Source organism: Agelaius phoeniceus, chromosome 11 (assembly GCF_051311805.1).
Source record: "Agelaius phoeniceus isolate bAgePho1 chromosome 11, bAgePho1.hap1, whole genome shotgun sequence".
Lineage (NCBI taxonomy): Eukaryota > Metazoa > Chordata > Aves > Passeriformes > Icteridae > Agelaius > Agelaius phoeniceus.
In genome coordinates, this window is record NC_135275.1 from 8,801,296 (window position 1) to 8,819,748 (window position 18,453).

Consider the following 18,453-nt stretch of genomic DNA (forward strand, 5'->3'; position numbering starts at 1 on the left):
GTGTTGAAAGATTATTTGCAGCAGTGGGAGGAAATTCCCCCCAGGAATGGGGCAGCCTTCTTAGTTATCTGCTTATAGTTTAGGCAAGGGGTAGAATAAAAAACATTTTTCTGCTTCCATCCTCTTAACTTTGACCTGAAAACAATGCACATGAGGATTCACCCATGGTAATGATACTGGCTGCTGTTCTCCCTTCAGTAGCTGTAACACATTTATATGCATTAACTGTAATTACCCAAGATTCCTGTCACCCAAATTCAGACAGTTATTTTCTCACCTTGCTGAGAAAGAGCTCAGCTCTTCTCAGCAGTCTGAAAGAGCTCAGACCACAAGCTGCTGTGAACACCTCTTTACCTAGGGCACCATAGCTCCATAAGTAGCTGTCACAAGGCTTCCCTATCCTGATACATTCATAGGCAAAAAAACCCTCTTAAAATGGGCAATTTATGGAGGGGTACCTTCAAACAACCACAATTTCCAATACAGAATTGCTGACTCTGCAAAATAAAGGGAGATTTTAAAAAATGGATGAGTTTAACATTCCCCCGCTAAGAAACCAGCAAGTTGTATCACACTGGACAAACGCAGAATTTAGAGCACTCAAGTGGTCTCTCTACAAAATATTTATTGGTCACAGCCACAACATTGAATTCTCCACATAGGTAGTATTTTGTGACAAAGCATAATTTGAGTTTATGTATTTACACTCACTGGCAGATACCACCGAGGAGTCCAACTCCCTAGAGCAGCTCACGACCACAGAGACCAGTTTGTGAAAGGCTCACCAGATTCCTGCCCCTGACCCAAAACCAAGGTGAAGTCTCTTAAAGTGCTAAAATAGCCAAGAGGCATTGGAAAAAGATACCCTGCTGCTTCCAAATTTGTCACTCAATTGCTCCTGCACCCTCCAAAGCACAAAGGGATGGGGGCACAAATCCAGGACCTGGGAGCTTCAATAAAGGAATAAGAATCTTTCAAGACTGACTTGGAGAATTACACCTGAAATCTCCTACAGCCCAGGCAGATGTGCTCAGCCACCACTGCTTACTTTGAGGGGGGCTCTTGAGTCTCATTTCCCCCTTGTTCTGAAGAGAGGTCTTTAATTCATCCCAAAGAACAAGGGGAGGATTTCCATGTCAGATTTGGAGGGGGAATGCTGTTTGCTGCTTGGCCACTCTTTCAGACCTAGGAAGGCTGTTTTTCATCAGATCTGTTTCTCATTAGCTGGCAGCCCTAAAGAACACAGGAACTGCAGCCCTGGGACTCCTAGAGAAGCACGAAGAAGCTGAATGCTAAAAGCTTATTCACCTTTCCTGTCCAACTGTCTGAAACACACAATCCTCATGTTCCCTGACAACACTTGGCACACTCCCCTCTTTTAAAGCCAGATGGAAAGCACTCCATGCTACATCAACAGGGATGTCTCTGTCTCCATGGGTGGCAGTGGGCTCAGCTGCCACCCTGAATAGAGAACTACTGCATGAGCCTGAACATCCCTCTTCACTCCAGAAAGCCACTGATGTGCTTGTGTGTGCATCCTCCTAAACCACTCCTCTGGTTCCCTTTTCCTTCAACATTCCATGCCACAACACACCATGTTTTACAACACTGCAAGCAGAAGAGAGCTGAACAACAACCTCTAGACAAGCGCTCAAAACCACATTAACAAAGAGCTTTTATAGAATAAAAGACTTTCAAATGCTTCCCTGTCAAAAGTAACACAGGATATGGCCAGAGGCTATCTGTTCACTTCCTCAGGCAAAAGACTTGAAAAACCTCAAAGATAATTTACTACTGGACGCTGAAGTTTGACTGTTAAAACACACTAGAAACCCCAAATATCTGTATTTTACAAAGCACTGCAAATACCAACGAAGGTAAAATAGCACCTAACACCCTGAAATGCAACACTGCTGAGTTAAAGTGACTGAGGCCCGAGAAAACCACCTCCCTTTGCACAGGGCAGTTTTATTTATAGGCAACGGTGGGACAGCACAGGAGAGGGGTGGCAGGAAGCTCTCATCTGCATCTCCAGCAGCAGGCCTGTGTGGCAGAGGGAAAGCATCCATCACCCTGCTGGAGGATGGCCAACTCCCACTGCAGACCTGTGGTTAGAAATGCCCTGTGTGGCAGCGGCAGCAGCAGAGCCACAACCGCAGCACAGACCTGGGTGTGAGCCTGCCCCTTGTGGGCAGGGCTCCTGCACTGCCACGGCCAAGTGCTGCAACCTGAACCGAACCAGCAGCACAGAAATGCTCAGTGCCTGTCCCCAGCTCTTAGCACAGCACCTTTCCCTGGGCAAGGACTGGGAGGGGAAAAAACAAAGGCAAGAAACAGCAAAACAGAAACAGCTGTTCTACAAGGCATTTACTTTTCCAGGGAGTCACGATGTGAACCGTATACAGCTGAGATGAACTTTGCTGTAACAGAGGAACATCAGGAAACTGACCTAAGGAAAACGCTCCAGCATGGTTTGCCAGCATGGAGTGGCCCTGGAGAGCAGAGAGAACACGCCTGTTACTGCCTTGTCACCTTGCCAGCTTTTCATATTTATGAGCAGGGAAGCACATGTGACTGGGCAAGGGAAAGAACAGACTTCCCAAGCACAACCCCAAGTGTGTTTGGAAAGGCAAGAATATAGTGAACACTACATTTTTGCCAGGCCTGTCCCAGCTTGCTGGTGAATGCATTCCATTGAAGCAGCATTTCAGGAAAAAAACCCTGGAACTGGGCTTGAAGACCAGCCAGCCAGCTTTTCAGTGCTACAAGCCCCTGAGGCAGGAGAGCATGTCCCTCCCCATCACTTTGCAGGGGCATTCCTTGGAGCAGGGCCACAGCAGTCAGCACAGTCATGCCTAAGATTTTTAAAATTCATCTCTGAAGACACCATCTGACAAAGGATGCACTGCTCTTTTGGAGCTATCACCAAAAACCTGCAGACCAGTGCCAAACTGTGTGATGGACTACCCACATCAGTTTTACCAACAAAGGGATACCAGTCTAAGCCTGCTGTGGGATGCATTTCATGGAGCTTATTTACAAAGCAGGGGTGGAAAACTGCATTGGTGAAAGTAAACAGCCTAGACACCTCACATTACTGGCCCACATCATATTCTTTTATATCTAAAAGTAAAAAAATATGGCCCATTCCCACTGCCCACCCACCCCATGATATTTACAAGTAAGATCAGCCAAGATGGTACATAAGGAAGATACACAGGCAGACTGTGCTTTCAGTCTCAGTGTGGTTTCTCCATCTTCCGCTGACAGACTCCTTTATTGCTCGGGACACTGGCTGGACCTCAGCAGTGCTGTCTGCACCTCCAGGATGTTGACACAGCAAACAGCAGGGTTGCTTTGGCAATCTCTGACAGTGGATGAAACCTGTGCAGTTGCACGCTAAATTGCCAAAAAAAAGGATGACAAGATGTATGAGGTACATTCACAGCTACCCACACTTCTGGTGCATGTTCCACTGCAAGAGAATCCAGCATCTGCCGTTGAAAACTGTCAGTGTTCACATTTGGCACAGAAGTATTTGCATCTGTGGACTGCAGTGAAACCAGAGATCCCAGATGTTAAAAACATGCACTTATGGAAAGGAACTGCACGCTCCACATTGGAACATCAATAGCCTTGTGCATTTACAGCAGGAAAACACATAATTACAGCTTTAAAAAATGCCACAAACATTTTGTAGATAAAACAGACTTCAGGGCTCTAAGAAATGACACTGTGTCAGTTCCATCTTAGGCTAAAGCCTGCTGGGCATGGAAGGTAGGAACTTGTAGGATACTGCTTCTGGAGCGTGCCAGGAGGCAAGAGGAGCAGTCCTCCCAACGGAATGCTGTAGATAAAGGTAAGACATGGAAAATACGCAGGAACAGGAACACAGTCTAGGAGATGGAGGCAATTCCAGAACTACGCTTGCAATGCTGTGCTGCTGTCAGCAGCATGGAGCCATCCCACAGCGGCCACAGCTCAGGAATTAGTCGTCGATAGTTGGCAACCAGAAGGCCTAGAGAGGAGGAAAGAAAACATATTCATAGCAGAACACAAATCTCTCCTACAGCATCCTGTAGGAGCTGCCACCTTCTGCAAGCACACATGAGAGGCACTGAGCCTTCTCAGATTCATCTCTGGAAGGTCCAGCACCTCATGGAGCTCAGAGGAAGTTAAAGCCCATTTCCTTACCATATTGGAACATGCACTAGCAAAAGTCATGAATTTTGGATTGAATTGCAGACAGGTTATAGGACCTGTGTGTTTTCCATCTAGGACAGCCACCTTCATCCCACTTTCTCCATTCCAAACATGAATCTTCCCATCCTCTGAACCTGAAGGTACAAGTGGAAAACAAGATATGCAAGATGCACTGGAGATGTCAGCAGAGGAAAGGAAGAACATTTTTTTCTGTCAGAACTTCAGGAACAGGCAGGTCTCAACTTTATAATACAACCTTTAGAGCTCTCCAAATGCCACAAGGGCAGGTACAAAACATCATAGAGTTGAAACACCTGTATCCAAATGGCAGGTTTGTATCCTTGCACTGCAGAGACTCAGCTACACAACAGGGCCACACTATTCAGGCAAAGATGTTAACTACTGCCACCCAGAAGGAAAGGAGACCTGACACCTCCAGCTGTGGAGGGGAGACCCTGGCCAACCTGCACCAATGTGCAGAGGCCAAGTGCTGGGGAAAGAGTCATTGTTCACACAAGTTCTCAGTTCAGACACAGCTAAATGTCTCACTCAGTGGGCACAGAATCAAGCCAAAGCTTTCACCATGGAAGGGAACCAGATTTCAATGCACCAAGCCAAATATCAGAAGCTCCCCTGGAGATATCGACTCTCCACATTACTATAATGGAACAAGTTTTTCACTATAAAATTACATTTTTCAAACTCTGAGGCTGAGAACTTGGAATTTTTTAATTCAGTTCCACTTTAGACTCATTTTAAATAGGATTCCTAATAAAAATGCAAAGCATTTTCTTCTCCTTCTGTATTTGTCTGTAGCCTTTCAGGAAAAAATTAAGAAGCACAAGTTGCAACGTAACCATATGTAAAAACTGAACAGGAATAAATGGTTTGGAATTTCTACTACTGTTTTAATTTGGAAGAGCACAACAGGAAGGTAAATATATGCAATAAAGTGCTCTCCAGAGACAAACTAAACAAAAACCCCACCCGTCTTCTCTGCAATCAGGAAGTTCTCAGCCAGAACAAAAGAAAGGGAGTTTTGCCAAGACCATCACTCATACAGGAAAAATGAGTATCTGGATATCAAATTACCACAAGGTTAAACATATTTGATATATCAGCCACAGAAATATGAAGAAAATATAAAGTTCTAGGATGGGGAAGCACCACACAGACTCATCTGACTTGTGTCCAAAGGTCCTGTTGGGCAGCAGGTGACTGAAGTGCTCATTGTGGGGTGCCCAAGGTGCAGCACCAGCCTGTACAGGAGTTTCAGGCTGATTTTTGCCACCTGCTTCCCTCAGGAGTCCATCTTGCAGAGGGCCAGGGGAATCATACACTGGGAGCCACCAGACTGATGCCTACAGATTCTATTAAGGGTTAAGAATTTGCTCCACAGACATGGGGGTTTACAAGAGCCACATGAACAAACTGCAGCTGCCTCAGAATGTCACCAGTGAGAACAGACCTGTACAAACGCACCAAGCTACAAGACCAGTCTCCCAAGCACAAACATGTGCTTTGGTCATCAGGAAACGGGATGGCCACAATACAGCCACAAAATGCTGTGAGGCAGCACATGAGGGCATCCTAGCCACAGGGAGAGGACCACTAACAAACTCTGTGACCAGTTTTCCCACACTACAACAGTTTCCTGGTTTCTTATCTATTTTGGAACAGCATTTATATGTAGGAAAAGAAGAAAAGACTTATTGCAGGCTTTTTTATGTTTCATAGAGAACACTGAGCAATCTTAACAAAACAGAACACCATCAGTGCAAAGAAAGCTTACAGCTGCATTGTATTATTCAAATACATTCTGTTTCCCAACAGACACAGCTTTAGCCCTACATAACACGGCTAATTTCAGAGCACTGAAATTCTTGCCAAGAATTATCTTACCTATCATGATGAACTGAGAGTCTGGTGTGAATGATGCCTCCAGCGTGACAGCCTTACTATTGTTATAACCCTATGGTACAAAACAGGAGAATATGTAGTAGAGAGTGTGTCCACAGCAATCTCACAACCAAAGGGCAGGTTTTCCAGCAAGTACCAGAGGCAGCAGGCTCACCCCAAACGTGTGCAAGACAGCCCCTTTGAAGGCATCGATGAGCCGGATGAAGCCGCCGTTGGTGGAGATGAGGATGAGTTTCCCATCATTGCTGAACTTCAGGCCTGTCCACTCACACGTTCGGTCATACTGCATCTTAAACGTAGCAAATGGCCCCTGAGACAGAAAATGGCAAACGTGAGGAACACTGTTTGTTCAAATTGCTGTTAACAACAATCTGCTTTTAACCTCAGTGCAGGAAAACAGCTCAGATTTTTTAAAAGAAAATCCTTAGCCCTAAGATACCAAAAGACAGTGTCAAGACAAACATGTCTCTTCATGTATAAGTTTCAATATATGAATCTAGTTTCCAAAACAAAAAAAGAGTGCAATAGGCTGTTTCAATCCAACAGTTTCATACTCTACCACAATCAACAGCACAAATTAAATTAAGGTAGGAACAGGTTTTCAAACAAGGCTGCTAAATGAAGTTAGAGAAAGAATTTGAGCCAGTGTAATCGTCATCTGACTTTTGAGAACCATGGACACCACTATGCTCAGTGTTTATTCAGTTCAGCTGACCACACCAGTACAGTTTCCTTTGAAATTTCCATCCTTTCTGACAGTCCTGGCTCAACCTTTGCCAGTGTTCTTCCAGAATAAGCAGCAAGGAAAGAAAGGCCAAAACTGCACAACAAAGATCCTGCACTGCAGTTTGGAGCAGGTTCAAGAGCTATCATGGGTTAAGAGTGTACCTCAGGATTTGTATCTCTGTCCATGACATGTGTGCTTACTGAGAACTTTCTGGATGCCAAGGAGGCACCCACACAGTAAGCTCAGGTACACAAATCCAGCCTCTGACCACTGAGCTTAGATTCCCTCTTGCAAGATAAAAGCTGTAAAAAGGGAAGTCAGGGTACCTCACCTTGTCAAAAGAACGGAGATCATAAAGCTTCACCATTTCAGAATTGACTCCAGCAGCAAAAATCAACCCTTCTGGGTCAAAAGAACACACTGGCTTCCCTTGGAGATGCATTAAACCCTAGAAATAGAAATAGCCAGAATTATTTTGCAAGACTGATGCTTACTTATATTTCTACCACCTGTCCTTTGAGTCCACTGTGAGCAGGACAGCACACTAGGGGTGGAACAAATTAATTTCAATTGTAAATCCTGAGGTTTTACAAGGGTTCAGAACTCAGCTTTCTCAACTTTAAGTCATCATATAGGGCTTCCAATTTGCTTCAGTGACAAAGTTTACACCAAAACAAATAAACTCATTCAAGGTGTCATGCACTCCAAAAGTCCCCATAGAAGGGAGGCTCATATGGGTGTGTTAATAACCACACCAGGCAGCACCACAAAACACTGCTGCTGGGATAAACAGCAATGCTCTACCACTTATGGCTGCACAAGAGGGAAAAAAAGTACTTTGAAAGCAAGGGAATATCACTGCTGAGATTTACATGCCTGTTTAATGAAACTTCATACCTGCTGCAAGCCAATAGACCTTACATATGTTACAGATACATATTAAAATATTGGCTCTTCACAAATATTAAAATGAATATTCTATGTTTTATGTTGGACAGTTATGCTGTATTAATCTCTTTTAAGCAGTGTGGTAAACATAGTTTTTAAGCTATAGCATAATATTAAAATAGAAATTATGTGATGTAAAATACTTTTTGTAACTAGCTCAAGGAATGGAAAAGATAATCAAGAAATTCTTCACATTGTCCTATCTGGATAGAGATAACAGCAACAGACACCAAGATCCCAAGAGAAGAATTATGGCCTCCTTATCGGGAAAGCTCAGACTTGGAGGAACCAAGAAGATTGATTTACAGGATGGGGGAGGGCAGCCAAAATTAAGCAGAAACACCCTAGTTTGAAAGGAATGTTTGAATCATGTGTGAGATATATGAATATGCAATAGGCTATTGCTTTTAAGGTGTTAGCAAGGTGTGCTTTGTGGCAGAGTGCCAGGCACCTGGACATTCATAATTCTTTGTTTTTTACTGTCTCTTATTGTCCTAATTTTTATTACTGTTTTCATTACTATTAAACTTTTTTAACAAAAGTGAATGGCGTTTTTCACACATATTAAAATTGACAGGTTACTACCAGTGCTTATTTTTAATGTTACCTTTTCCTTAAGTCACATCATAAAAAACACTTGAGGAAGTTTGTTAAAAGCCAACAAAATATGTAATCTTCTGTATCCTGACTACCAGTCTGTGCATGCTAGTCAAACATTTGCATGAACTGTATGCACATAAACAAGAACACATCTTTGATTAAATCCATAACACATTTAACAAGTTTCTGCATTTTTATTTCTTTCTGCATTCTTCTTTAGGTAAATCTGGAGATTTTACTATTTCTCTTCTTTCCCTCATAGGTCAGTTTTCCCTGTGGTCTCTGAAGGTGAGGCAGAGAGCTCAGCCAATGCTCAGGGCCCTGGTGAGTGGGCCAGCTCTGGTTTCCTGGGAATATTTCCAGGCAGTATGGCTGCCATCTCACGGACCAACTGAAAACTACAAGTAACCCTTCCTCCACCTGTTTCCCAAACTTGGCTGGATGCAGCTTCCAGTTATAAGTCCCAGTTTTACCATTCTTACAAGTTCAGGCATTAGCATAAGTCACAGAATGGCTACTGCACTTACAACCCTGTCTCATGTGCAGCAGCTTGGAGATGGAGATTCATCCCAAGGGAAATCTACATGCTGGAGTTAAACGCATACTCCCAAAAAATAGCAGAATTAAGAAAAAATTAGGAAAAGGCTTGGTTTGAAGAAGGATAAAAACATTTTGTAAGAAATGTAACTTTTTTCTTTCTCTTTCATTTACATTTCCATCATCTGGAACAAGCAAGGAGCCCTCTCTCATAAGCAAAATGGTGCCAGAGAGATGGGGAAATATGAGAGCACACCACTGTGTACCCAGATACCAGGACAAAACAACTCAGCACGACTAAAGGTAAAGATTCTACTTCCAATCTTCCATTCCTGCCACTGCTGCCAGTTCTTGTATTTTTCTCAGCTCTTACAAGCCTGCTTCCACTCAGAAGAGTAAAGCATTCCAGAAAAATAAGTAAACAAAAACAGTTTTGCTGTCTTGCTATCGAGTCAAACCTGCTCACAAACAGTTCTGATCAACAACAGAGGTGATGCAAGGAGGTGCCAGACCATATGGCTGCTGTGTTACTTTAGATCACCAGTTTCTTCATCAAATTTAATTGCATCAAGGCACCAATTTTAGACACACAAACACTCAGAGAAGATGAATTCTCAACACAGGAGGGATGCCAACTCTGAGAGAACACCCTCTGCATAAGGTAGCAGCCTGATGAACAAGCTGATGACACCCAGCCCTTCTCTTGTTTCATCAGCTGTGGGTGTTATTTCTTGCCCTCCCCAGTGCCTCTCCAGCAGAGACACAGGTGAGAGCAAGTGCTGTTACACAATGTGACACACACACACACTGCACAGAGATTCCTGACCCAGGCTCCTTCAGGAACATGTCAGCACTAAATCAGCAGCACACACTTCTGGCAGTATTTTTAGTTTGTTACAAACACACGTGCATTTTTTATTCTTCCAACTGAAAATTCAACATATTGTGCATATGAATTTTATAACTTACCTGGCAATTTGGAGAGCGAAGATCCCAGAGACGAATAGTTTTATCCAGAGATCCAGAAATGAAAGTATCATCCACTGGAGACATTGAAAGAGCAACCACCCTGCAATACAGAAACCCACATGCATCAGAGACAAACCAAAGAAGCGAATGCAGCAACACCCACCCCAACAGTTGTGTAAAAACCCATAACTGAACTAAGCAAAAGCAGCATGAACCAAGTGTAATGAACTCAAGCCCATCACCATTCTCATTTCAATTTCTCCTGGCCTGTCCCCAAGCCACACCTCACCTTTTTGTGTGCCCTGGGAAATAGCGAATGTATTTGTTGTCATGCAGGGAGAGGTATCGGATTGTGTCTGAAACATAAACAAACCATAAGCTTTATTATAAATACCACCAGCCCAAGGTTATCTGAAAGAGATCACATAGTAACTTGCTCCCAAGAGCAATAGTAATCTCACCACAGTGCTTAAGTCTGGTAATTTAATTTCAAGTAAGACTTCAAAAGAGAATCAAGTTAGAAACAGACATAAACCAACTCAGTTCTTAAACAGAACTGAAAATTAGGCAACAGGAAAAGATACTTCCCACAGTCTGAAGTCATGTTACATTCTAAAAATAACTGTCATGTGATTTATGCAAGGTAATTTCAAAGGTGCTAAAATTTAAGTAGCAGCAGGTTTTATTCCATTGCTCTCACGAAATGGAGAGTATCAAATTTACAGAGTTGATACCACTTCATATTGCTCTGCAGCATGAATATTGCTCTCTTTCCTACATACACATTCAGCAAACAAATCTCCAACTAAGCAGTACACACAGGAAATGTACAAATTCTGGCACTCAGCTAATGATAAAACCGTAACTTTGAAGCCAGGATAAGATCATTAAAAATTAGCAAATTTCTCTTCTTTTTGTTTAATCTGACAATCAACAACTTCACACTTTCTCTGCACTAAGCTCTAAGAAGAGGACAGAGTAGTCTAAAGCTTAGTGCACTTCAAGCACCCTTAAACATAAATTCAATAGATGAGAGCAGTAGCACAACATTTCTCAAGTGCCAATTTTATCCTGAGTATAGGTGAACATACCAAGAGTAGCTCACAATTCTGGAACATGCTGTTGAGACTTCCTCCCCAAAATTAAAAGAACTCCTTCTAAGAGGAAACAATTATTACAAGACAGAAGCCACTTTTTAATCTTTACGTGCAGACTCTGTACTGCTGGAACAACCAGTCCTGCTGAGGGTCAAGGACATTTTACTTTTGATTCAGAAGAACATGTGCCAAGAGGATGTAACATGAACTGGGTGTTTTGACAGTCAGAGGGGCTACTGTGTTCAGAATGTTTTGAAAGGCTCATTCAGCAAAAGTTTCTGTCTGTGAAAAAACTGTCAAGTTCTCATTGTTGCCTGAGGTTACTCATCAAGCTGAGATCAGAGGTCTAAACCACCTTTCAGTATTTGAAAAGCAAATTGAAGCTGACTGGATGAACTGGAAATGTGGTACTGGTGACAGTTCTGAAAAGCTCTAAGTGACCTGAGGTGATTATCCAAAATATAAATCCCTAACACCAGTGTCACATCCCACATTGGATAGAACCAACATGCTTCAAAGTTGCTATTAGGGCTTATCTCTAGTTTTTCCTGCTGAAGTGTCATTACCTGATCCCAAAGTATCCATGCAGAATTCCATCCTGCTGTGCTAAAAGGAAGCACTGGGCAGTTGTGCTCCCCTGTGATGCTCAGTGCTGGCAGGGCTCTGTCCCAGGCAAGGCAGTGGCCTGTACAGTTATCTCCTGTACCGGGTGGTATCATAGACCCTCAAACTGTACAAACTACTACCTCAGCCTGGAATCAGGCAACAGGAGCTGAGTCCAGAGGTCTTGAGGAAATCTTCACAAGTAGATTGGTAGCAACAAAACATTCAACAGAAAAAAGCTTGCAAACAAGCACCAGCATTCCTAGAGAATGTTCCTGAGGTAATTTTCCCTCCCAATACCTGCAAAACAGGTTAATACAATGCACCTTGCCATGACCACATGCATTAGGGACTACAGAGTACCTGGACTCTTACAGAACACACTGTTGGTTTTATTAAGGTTACAATTTGTAACAGCAACAAACATTCTCAGATTGTCTCTTTTTCTTTTCTTCTAATTAAGTGTTCACCATAATGCTACCCTGCAGCAAGAAGACTTAAGTCTTAAGGCTTACCAGTGCTTATAAACAAAAACTCAGTATTCAAAATGGCATTAAAATGCTTCATCAGATTGTTAATTATTACTTATTGTAAATTAAATAACAGCCAAATTAAAAATGTGACATATAGTAATAATATAATTTAAAAAATAAGTAGGTTCTGAAACAGACTAAAAAGGCATGTGCTTCCTGTGACACTTTTAAACCTTTTACACCATTAAATCCAATTCTGGTGGAGACTTCCTTGTTCCTCTAGTTTCAGGCCCAGCTTGCTCTAGTTTAACCCAACTTCTTAACTCTTAACTTCCATCTTCTCTAAATTCACAGCCTTTGCATTTCCTTTAGTAGCCCAGCACACATCACAAGGCACCAGCACCTCTACTGTTCAGTTTCATCTGTGTAAAGGAAAAACCAAACCAAAACCTCTACTACAGAAATTATGAGTCTACAAGCAGAGTGTTCAAATCCATTTGTGAAGTGCTGTGCTAAGAGACGTGGCCAGTGCAAAATTCTCAGACATTGACTACGATGAACAAAAGCAGGACTGAGCTCTGTGACCTCCTCCAGGCTGGGCTGGGATCTGCTGAGCTGCCTGAAGCTCTGCCCTCCCTTCCTCTGCAGCTGAGCTGTGTGCACCAGGCAGAGCTGTGGCACTGGGCCCAGCTGCTCCTTCCACCTCACTCGGGTAAGAAATGAAGGTGCAGAGGCTGATGACAGCACTGACACCAACACCAACTGAAGAGCCCAATGAAGAACCTGAGCTTCATCTCCCTAACAAAGTTTAACCCCTCAGTTACTGCAGCAGTGAACAAACATGTAAGGAAGCTCAAGGGACTAGCACCAAGCTGTGCATGAGTGTTGGACAAAAATTCCCTCCTCTGGCAGAGTTCTCATCACTGAATGTTATAACTTTTTCCCAAATCTTTAGCTCTAATTATCCAGACATGCAGTGTAAGGAGATTAATAAGCTCCACTCCAGTGGATCACTTACCATCTATTTTGTTGGAGCTGTACACAACAGTGTTGGCAGCATGTGTGTATCTGATGAGGTCCACTCCATACTTCTTACTGTACAGGGTCCTCTTTGGTCTGTCAGGAGGAAGCAGAAATAATTGCACTCTGCAACAAAAATCTCAAAACAAAACTCACATCAACAAGGCCTGTTCCCACTGAGGCATTACACGATTGTTTCAAGAAGTCAGATGTTTTTATACAAAGAAAGAAAAGCTTTTGTATTTTATTTTCAAACAAGGATCTTGCTGTTTCTCCAAAACTCTCCCTAGGCCTGAGGTGGTCTCTGCAACACCTGCTAAATGCATGTGTCTCCTCCAAAAGTCCTTTTCCTATGATGTCTATTGCAAAAAGAAAAGGAGGAGCTACCATAATGAGCACAGCAAGCAGCACTGCCTTACTGTGCCCTTGCCCATTCAAATCTCCCATTCATCTGGTGCTTATTTTAGATTGAGTATAATTTGTCTTTGTTCTCTGTTACTTCAAACCCCAGAACAGGGTGTCTCATTCACAGGGTATTAACCCAAACACATCTATATACCAGTCATCTCTAACATTCAGAGTAACATAGGGACTTCTCCAAACCATTGCAGAGTTAGACTTGTATCCAATCTTAGGGAAAGAAATTTAACATTTTGCAAACAGAATGAAAAATACTAGTGAGAGCAAACACAACCTACAGAACTGGGTTTCTGGGGGTCTGGTAAGCAGGTAATGCACTGCAATACTAGAAATTCAAACTGCAGAGTAAGCTTGGAAGCAGCTGGCTAATAAGGGTATCTCACAGCAGTGGTGCCTGTCTGAGCAGTGCAAGGTCTCCACCAGCCTCTTTCCCCTTTCATCCCCAGCCGAGGCAGCACAAAGGTTTCAGAGCTGGGCAGTGGAGCAATGAGGGTACTGATCAACACCAGAAGTGCCATCTCTTCTGGGAGCTGTTTTTATTCCAGACTCATAACTCTGGTTATTACACAGGCCCACAACATATTTTACCCACACAACCAAAGACAAACAGCATGGGAACGGAAACAAACAGCAGGAGCACTCGAAACCAAAACTGCTGCCAAGAGAAAAGTTTGTCAGACTACACCTCAGACAAGGTATTTATATTACACTGGACTTTTTCCTTTCTTCATTAGCCTCAACCTGACACACCCAAACAAGAGCACAAGTTGGAGACTTTTCATATCAGAACAAAAGCAGACATTCATTCTTGAATATCAATTCTCAAATAGCAGAAGCCAGAGGGCTTTGACTTCAAACAAATTTGCTGGGGACAAGTTCCCATGAAGGGAAAGCCAATACAGCAAGTGCAGTGAAAAGCCAGACACCACCTGTGCCACAGACCAAATCTCAACTGATTCTTCCCCAGTAACTCCAACAGTTTTTTAAATCATTCTTCAGATCCAAACATGCCACACACTGAAAAAGCACACCTAATTTAAATTTTGACACACTCTAACATTATGTGTGATATACTTCCCCACACTGCTTTCTGAAGTTACCTCACCCATGATGTTGGCCAGTCTGGTGGGAATAAAACCCAACAACAAGCCAAGAAAAAAAACCCCAATCTCAAAATATATTATATGTATTATATTCTCCCATGCCTAGTTTGGCTTTTACTTTTCTATTACAAGTTTAAACCTCAGAAGATCTATTTAGAATAAATTAGCATAGAGAGAGACAATAAAGATCAACAGACAGACAAAAGTACATTTACCAAAAAGAAGGAAAAAGAGTTCTGTGTTCTATGAAAGGTGAAGTTTTTATGTAAACTGATACAAACACAAGTGTGTCACTGCACACAAGACTTGTTGCCAGTCAACTATTTTAAACACAAACAAGAAAACTAAGTACTTTTTAACAACAAATCACAATCACTAAAACAATTCCAAAATCAAGGTCAATCTATGTAGCCCACCTACAAAAAAAAACAATATTGACAAGGAAAACTACAAGATCTCAGACAAATCTGCTACAAAGATGAAACAAAACACAGGCAAGGATTGTAATATCATTCATGCCTTGGTTTGAATCACTGCTGCTGTGGGTAAAACATCACCACGACCAGGAATGTGGGTGTGCCCAGCAAATACCACAGTAAAGCAGGAGTCCAGATCTGCCACTTTATTTGTTTCAATAACACACAGTTGATGTACACTAAACACAAGGTAAACCTTTCTATCACTGCAGGGTCACCAATGTGCAGCCAGGCTGTTCCCAGCCTCAGGGATTGCTGTACATCCCAACACACAAAAGTTCTCACACTCCTTCCTCAAGTCCAAACAGACTCCAGGGAGCCTCTTATGCTTCTGAGCCAGCCTGCTGTGGAGGGATTTGGTGATGCAGCATGGGTTAAAAATTTAGTAACCATTTAGTTGTTTGCAAACTTTGAAACAGAAATGGAATCTCAGGACCAAAATCATTGGATGCTCCTGTCAGTTGCCTAAGCCCAGAACAATACATGATAAGGAGATAATCTTGTCCTGTCAGCCCTTGGCTACACAGCACTGTTTCAACTGTCCTGACACTGTCACAAGCTGAAGTTCACCAAGATGGGGTTGAGCACACTCTCATAGAGCTGAACAACTCCTTTTGGTGTGGCAAAACAAAGCAAACTAGGTAAGGATACTCCTAAAGTACAAACAGCTGCATTTTAATTCTGCCAGCAGAACTGCTCATTAACTGAGGACACACCAGATTTTCCCCCTTTTACACAGGGAAAGGAATTAATTTTCAGGCCATTTGATGAAGTAGGGTATCCTACACTGAACCCCAGCAAGCAGGACATTTCATTTCCTCCTGGCCATTATATCTAAGCAGGTGAGACTTCCAGGCTCTTGAAATTGTGATTTACAAGGAAAAACAAACCAACTACAAGCCTAAAACTGCCACAATAATGATCACTCAGAGACCTGAAATATCATCTTCACATGAATTTTGAGTGACAAAGTAATTCAAAATAAAACTTTATAGGTTAGAGAACAAGTGTGTCCTGCATCCTTAGCTACCCCTAAAAATGACAGCTACATTTTTAAGCCAGCTGATAGTGCATGAGAAGCTTTCAAATAATTTTAAAATTTTATAACCACCAGAGAACTGCATCCTGACACAGAAGTTACCTTGAAACTACTCTCATTGCCATGCAGCACTGCAGTAGAGGACCACTGATCTACATTTAACTTAATTAAAGCAAACCTTCTGACTATAAAGCACATCAGGATTAGATGGAGATAGGAATGAAAGGGCCAAATGCCTCCCAACCCATCCAACTATTCTTTACAGGTTTGAAAGGGGAAGAGCAATCAATACCATCTGCATTAACATCACTCAGCCCTGCTACTACTGTATATAATTAAGATCTGGGATACGATCCATGGCACAATCCATATGTATAGAGTTACCTGTTCTTACATAAATCAAAATTAAATATTTTCATGGCAGAGTTCATTCTAGCAGATGGGGAACACCAACAACATTAATGTGTAGAGCAATCAAACTACACAGAAGTCTAAAATAATATATAATAGGTGTGCCACAAATCAAGAGAATATGTAGGAGGCAATCTTTCCTCCCTGCAAGTATGATGTCTTGGCCTGCTTGGAAAAGCAGGAGGGTTAGGAATACCCAGCTTACTAGAAAATATATACAACACTGACATATCTCTGTCCTGACACTCCCAAGCCATTTTTTTCATTCCTGCACTACCCTGACCTTTCTATTCCCTGTCCTCTAATACACACACTTCTCCTTCCATGTTCTGTGTGAACGTGATGCTTCCCAGTACTGACTTTACAAAAAAACCAAGAACAACCAACAACCTCAGAACTACATGTCTACACCAATGAGCACACGTAAAATTTAAAACCTGAAGGAATTTAAAGCAGACAAATGCACACTTGTACAGAGTGTGAGAAAGTACAGAGAAAGATTTTAATGGCATAATGACACCATTTGGCTCAAATTGTTCCAACTCTCACAGACTACAAACGCCCTTGGTGTAGGTTTCCATCTGCTGAACAGGAGCACCAGATCTCAAGTGCTCTGCAGATTTCTGGGAGTTTATCCGAAAATCAAGATGAGCACCATGTGATCAATGGTAGAAGAAAGATAAACCCGGACAGTTAAATGAGAAACAGAAACACACCCTCAACTCATTACCCTTAGGTAACAGAAATCAATCAACACTCTGATCGATTACATCCAAACAACGTTCGAAGACACAGGCAGATCACACGGTGTTTTACAGATAAGGACACAACTAGAAAAAAAGATTCAAAACACAGAGGACCACGTTTGTCTGCAGCGATCCAAGACACCACTTAAGAACTGGGTTGGACGGAAAACACCACCAGGTTTTTATAGGTTTAATTTAGTTTAGTCACATTATCTACACCTTCAGGCTTAAAACATTTAGCAAAGAAGTTCACTCAAATGAGGCATTAAAAGGGCACATCTGCACATTGCTCACAACAACTTCTCTACTAATTAGCGAGAGTTAAGCCCAGAGAGGACCGAGAAGTCAGTTCCATACCTGCAGCAACGCCGAGACCTGGAAATATGACCAGACTGAGCCCTTTAGGCTTAGCAACTGTTTAGTTCTCACAGAAGTGAACTTTCGCTTACACTTAGGAAATTATAACCACTGTCTCCAGCCTACCAAGATAACAAGTACACCCGTAGAGCAGGCAAACCCACGCTGCTGCCATCCCTGCCGCTGGGATTCTAATCAGAAGCCTACGCTGAAAAACAACTGGAGAGAAGCTCAAGCTGAAGCTCAGCGGCCAGATCTGCGGGCACAGCTTGTCCCCAAAGGCCACCGTGGGCAGTCACCAGGGCCCCTCGCACCCCCGTGCCCCAGACCCCGAAGGCCGCGGCCCCAGCCCCGCCACTCACTTGCCCTCCTGGCAGTCATAGAGAACGATGGAGTCATCGTCGCTGCTGGAAATGACGGTCTCGCCGTTGGGGCTGAAGTCGAAGCAGTTGATCTTGTCCGAGTTCTCGCGGAAGACCTTGGCCACGCGGAAGCTCCGCAGCACGTTGTCCGTCAGCTTCATCCCGCCCGCCGGGCCGCACCGAGCGAGGGCGGCGGCGCTGAGGGCAGCCGGGCGGGGCTCCGGGCGGTGGCGGGAACGGCCGGGCCGGGCGGGGCGGGGCGGTGAGGGGCGGTCAGGGACGGCGAGGGGCCGCGGGGGCGGCGGAGGGCGGCGGGCTCGGCGCGGTCAGGCCGCGGAGAGGCGGCTCCCCCTCATTGTGTCCGCCATCTTGCGGCTCCGGCGGGGCCGCGCGGGACACCCTGGGAACGGGGAGTGCTGAGGGGGCGTGCGCGGAGGCTGCT

At 43.4% G+C, this 18,453-nt stretch overlaps 1 protein-coding gene across 1 annotated transcript; it reads right to left on the reverse strand.

Annotated features, from left to right (window-relative positions):
* Positions 1-608: 608 nt before the first annotated feature.
* Positions 609-18,445, reverse strand: WDR82 (WD repeat domain 82). The gene is made up of 9 exons (XM_054640183.2): positions 18,012-18,445; positions 13,096-13,193; positions 10,194-10,260; positions 9,905-10,004; positions 7,182-7,298; positions 6,278-6,433; positions 6,106-6,175; positions 4,195-4,337; positions 609-4,018 (listed from the first exon to the last, which is right to left on the reverse strand). The coding sequence occupies exons 1-9, from the start codon at positions 18,170-18,172 to the stop codon at positions 3,989-3,991; spliced, it is 942 nt and encodes a 313-aa protein (XP_054496158.1). The 5' UTR covers positions 18,173-18,445; the 3' UTR covers positions 609-3,988.
* Positions 18,446-18,453: the final 8 nt, after the last annotated feature.